The 5,324-nt window shown below is 29.5% G+C and overlaps 1 protein-coding gene across 1 annotated transcript; it reads right to left on the bottom strand.

The window, feature by feature from the left end:
* Positions 1-3,145: 3,145 nt before the first annotated feature.
* Positions 3,146-4,446, bottom strand: LOC136086861 (piggyBac transposable element-derived protein 2-like). Its single transcript, XM_065809355.1, has 2 exons — positions 3,763-4,446; positions 3,146-3,694 (listed from the first exon to the last, which is right to left on the bottom strand). Exons 1-2 carry the CDS (start codon positions 4,444-4,446, stop codon positions 3,146-3,148), a joined length of 1,233 nt encoding a protein of 410 aa, XP_065665427.1.
* Positions 4,447-5,324: the final 878 nt, after the last annotated feature.

Below are 5,324 nucleotides of genomic sequence, written 5' to 3'. Positions count from 1 at the left end.
TTAAACTAGTTGATTTTATCCTTTTCTTAAAAGAAAAATCTCTCACTCTTTATGAGTAAAGTAGTTATCTTGTAGTGTATAGTAATTTAAAGATTTAGGATGATTTAAAGGAACCTGGCTTAGTTGCGATTTTTTTCTAGGTTTTGGTTAACAACTACAAAACATTTATGTAAAATTTTGATGATTTATGTAAAACTGTCATTATTACGGATATTTATTTAAGTATAGTCGTTGTTAGTTCGGTTTATTCCGATTCAGGGACGTCCTTAGGGGAAGAGAGGGTGTCTAACCCCCCTAGGAAAATTTTATTAAATAGTTACTTGGCAAACTTCAGGGGTTCCTCAAGGTTTTATCCTTAGTCTTACACTTTTTGTTAGCTTACATTAACAATCTCCCAGAAATTCTCACATCTAAGATGGCATTGTTTGCTGACGATACTACCATTTATTCTTGTCTTGATAAGAAGCCAACACACTCTGATTGCTTGAAGGGGGTATTTGAGCTTGAAAAGGATCTCACTTCTGCTACAGGATTGGTCTGTCAGTGGCTGGTGAACTTTAATTTATATAAAACTTAATTTTTTTTTAGCTAACCGTTATAGCAACAGCATAGATCTTCCTATATTTATAAACGGTAATGTACTCAATGAGTCATCTACCGTTCGTCTTCTAGGATTAACTCTTAGTTCCAATCTTTCTTAGAAACCATATATCAAATTCATTGCAAAAATAGCATCTGCTAAGGTTGCATCTCTTTATCGTGCTCGCCACTTTCTTACTCAGAATCCTGAGTAAGAAAATGGCGAGCTTTTTCTCTTTATTTTTTATATCTATAAGTCTCAAATCAGCTCTTATCAGTATGTAATACTGTTGCCATATTTGGAGCGGATCTTCGAATGAATTATTTTCTTTTTTACACAATGTACAAAAACGCATTGTAAACATAGTTGGACCTGCTCTTGCAGCCAATTTCCAACCATTATCAGATCTTCGTAATGTGGCTTCTCTTTCTCTTTTCTGTAAATACTATATGTATAATACTATATGGGCGCTGTTCTAAATAGCTAGCTTTTCTTTTGCCATCAACATCCAAGGGCTTTTTTTTCTGTTGTTGTTGTTTTTTAAGGCCTTAAATGGCAAAACACAGATACGTTTTTCCCCACCCCTCCGTTTAGGATCTCTTTGGGACGACCCTGCACTCATTTAATTGTAATTTTAAGATCATAATTTTTATATATCAGTTTTGTTTTTGTTTTGTTTTTTACTGTAATATATTTTTAGTTTTCTTAAAAAGATTTTCGTAAAAAAATTTTTTATAGTTTTTATATCAGTACTTTTGTTATTAAAAAGTTTGTTATTAAATTTTAGTTCAGTTTATCCATATTTATAAGCGTAATACAGATTAAAGTTTAGTTTTTAGTTTAGTATTTGCTAAGTCATATTGATATTTATAGTTCGTCGAAATATTTGTTCTTCCAAACACCGAATTTACAAAGTATACAAAAACAAATATACAAAAAAACGGTTAACTTTGATTGGATTCGAATGACTCTTCTATTCTTTTACCATATCCTAGAGCCGATAACTACCATGAATTGAAACTGAAATGCTAAGCACAAATTTTGGAAATGTCTAGGTAACCGACATGTAAACACGTATTCCAAGATGGAACACGTTCTTACAGTGGCGGGTTTTCAACTTGTGTAGTGATTATATAGAAATAAGTGTTAATTGCAGTCGTACTTCATTATCAAATGAGATATGGTATATATATCCACAATAGGTAGGTATAAGTATACCTAAAAATGAAATTGATATTGGTTTTACTGCTTGGTAAAAATTGATCATTTTAGTTTACGTCACACGGGCTAAAAAAGATTGTCATTAAGCCGCTCAAAACATATATACAATATAATTATAAAGAACTAATGAAATAATAAACCACGTAATTGTCACAAAGGTTTTTAAAGTTATGCACAATAGGTATATATAAGTATATATATCCGCAATATATATATAGATATATATATCCACAATATTTTTTTCAATTCAATATTTTTTTTTTAACTTTCTTTTTTTGAAGTTTGTAATATATTCACATCAGTATTCATTTTTTTTGAGGTTTGTAGTGTATTCACATCAGTATTCGTTATTCTAATTTTAATTTCAATTTAAAAAAATGAATAAGTGCTCAAATGTTTTCCTCTATTGGAAAAAAATTACGTTCCTTTGTTGCCGAAGCTCAGAAAAAAATGCCAAAGTAGCAGAATGAAATATCAGAAGTTTTAGAAATAGTCGATTCAAATCAAAAATCATATCATCATTTTAATTTTATTAAAAACTTGATCAGTTCTCTAACATTATTGGTGTAAGTAAAGCTTATAAAAATGATTGGAATGTTTTTAACCCTTTATTGTTCACTATGTGAAGACATTGAGTAAAAAAATATTCCTTTGGCAAAAAACATAGTTTTATATCATTAATTGCAAATCAGAAAATTTTTTTTTGCTACCATTAGCAGTTTTCAAATGGCAAATGACCCCCATTTGGCGGTTATGAACCGTTAAGGAAAAATCACAAAAAAAATTATGTTGGAATAAAGAAACCTTAAACAAATCAAAATAATTACTTTACATGAAAAGAATAAAAACAGTTGTTTTTTTTGTTTAAACATAAACAAATGTTGCATTTTTTGCAAAAAATTCTGCTGTTTCCAACCTTATATAGGCGACAATTAAGTTTTTTCTCACGATGTTCAGGCCAATGATTTAAACAATCAAGCTGAATATCTTTATTTGGTTAAGGAATTGAATTCTTTTGCTTTTGTGGTGTCACATCCTTACACAATTTTTTTTTAGATTGCCTGCCAACTGCCACTAGGGGTTTCTCTGCATAAGACAAGCTAGATGCAATTTGTGTTGTAAACTGAAGTAATGTCAGCTGTTTTTTTTTAGCAATATTTAATTGATTGCAATGACGCCTGTAAATCAACCAACCATTAACTTTACAAATGTCAATGCAGTGAAACAATATTTTAATTTACCACCGCTTGGTTTTAATATTAGCTCGATAAAGTGAAATTAACATGTCACATAAATCTACACCTCCCATGCATTGGTTATATTCTTTTACTACTAATGGACAGTTTATGTTGACAAAGTTTTTTTAGTGCGATTCCATCTTTTAACATCTAATATTGAATCTGGATCACAATATGTTGAGCATAAATTGACACATTTATTATCGTACCATCTGCTGATTATTATTCCTGAATTAATATCGCATTTATATGCATGGCTTCCTCCTTGTTTTTTTCTCATTTCACTTTCAGTTGGTAAACAACACCCTTGCATTCTATCATTTCTAATTGTTGCTGTTGTAAGAATGCCTAATTTGTTCAAATGTAAACATAAATCAAGACTGCAAAACCAATTATCAAAGCAGAGCTTAAAGTTTTGATTTTTTGGTAAGGATTCTATTAATCGTTTAACAACATATGAGCCGTTACATTTTTCAGAGCCAATTGCTGCAGCACCAGTATATAAGAAAAAGTCATATACAACTCCTGAAATTCCACTACAAACAAAGTTTTTGAAACCCCACTTCACTGGCTTTTTAGGATTGTATTGCCTTATTCCACTATAACGAGTTTTGGCTGGAATTATTTGCTTGTCAATAGAGCCCAGTTTCTGGTTCTATAGAAAGACAATTTTGACGAACATGATACAGGTGCAATTTTATAAATTTTGTTATGTTTATTAACTGGATCATTAAGTCTTGAGTTATCAGCTGCATGTAAAAATTCTCTTATTTTTTTATATCGAGACAAAGACATGAGATCAGCTATTTTAGGATATCGCTTCTCCGTTGACCAATACATATAATAGGCTGGCAATTTGAAAATAGGCATGTACATTTGTATTGCAATAAACTGCTTCAATTCAGTTTCTGTTACATTAACAGATTTAGAAGATATTTGAACACTGTAAAGATTTGTTTGTTCAGCAAGTAAGGTAAACAAAGTATCTTTCCAAAACATTTGGAAATATATCAATGGGGTAAAAGTATCAACATTGTTAGGCGGAAGACTAAATTCACAACCAGAAAAAGTAGTGTCTCTTATAGGTGGTCTTTTATTACACCATTTATAATTATGAGTTATTGGCTTTGGTGATGTGGATGAAGAAGTTTGCTCATTTGTATTTGGTTTATCTGGAGTTGTAAATTCAATACTAATTTCATCTTCCAAAAGAATATCTGCAGTCATACATTGCTCTTCTTCACATATACTTATCTCATTATGTATACAGGTAACCACAAATAGATTATTATCGTCCTCTTCATCACTACTAAGTTCCAAATCTGAAAGATCAGACTCTGAACCTGGCTCCAAAATATATTGAATAGCTTCATTTAAGTCATAGCGTGTTTTGCTATGTTTATTCATTTTATTATCTAAATGAAACTGTGATTTATAGATGAGAAAACAACATATATGTAATTATTTATATGGTTTGTTTACTCTATATAAGTTATTATTTTCTTAATAATTTTTTTTTTCTAAATTGATATTAAAATAGTTGTTACAAAATATGTAAATAACGTGATAGAGAAATTTTATTTAACTTTAAAATTATTTGTTAGTAATACATTTTGTAAAAATTATTTTGTCATTATATTTTGTTGTAACTGTGTTTTTGATAGGTTTTACCATAAAAATTACAAAATAATGAAGAACAAAGTGTATCTAACATTCGATAATAATTATGTGTTTCTTTAACATCAGTTAGATATTCTAAAATAATAGTAATGTCTTTCTAATATTTAATATCTGTAAGAGTTAAACCAAAAGTTTTATGTTTTGAACCAAAAACGAACCGCCGTAGTTCATAACAGCCAATTGGCGGAATCAAAATAACTGATCATATATTGATCACATAAACAAATATTACAAACTTAGTCGCATAAAAAAAATTAAATTCTAGGTTTCAACTAATAAATAAGCTAAAAACATTATAATTAAATTCAGTAAATCCAAGTATACAGGTCATTCAAAAACATGTAACTTTTAAATGTAAAAACCTCAAAAAAAATTGTAAAAAACTTTATCGACCTATTTCATAATATCCAATTGTTCAGTTTCGCATAAGTTTATTGCAAAAAGATCGTAGTAGGCTAGGATTTTATGAAAATATTTTCCAAATCTATCAAAGTTCAAAGTACTCGTCTGATTTGGGTTTAAAAAAGAATGCCGCCATTTGGCGGTCCTATCGAATAAAGTCATAAAATAGTTTTGCGCTTTCACACAAGGAGTCTTTCAGTGAG

This window comes from Hydra vulgaris, chromosome 11 (genome assembly GCF_038396675.1).
Source record: "Hydra vulgaris chromosome 11, alternate assembly HydraT2T_AEP".
In the NCBI taxonomy this organism is placed as follows: Eukaryota; Metazoa; Cnidaria; class Hydrozoa; order Anthoathecata; family Hydridae; genus Hydra; species Hydra vulgaris.
This window is presented reverse-complemented; position numbering and strand designations above follow the sequence as displayed.

What these genes read in the sequence shown, in the direction of transcription:
- LOC136086861 (XM_065809355.1), bottom strand. Translation starts at nt 4,446, where the DNA reads ATGAATAAACATAGCAAAACACGCTATGACTTAAATGAAGCTATTCAA. An exon ending in ACTCAAGACTTAATGATCCA is followed by an intron (nt 3,695 to 3,762) that starts GTTAATAAACAT and finishes GTCTTTCTATAG; the next exon opens with AACCAGAAACTGGGCTCTAT.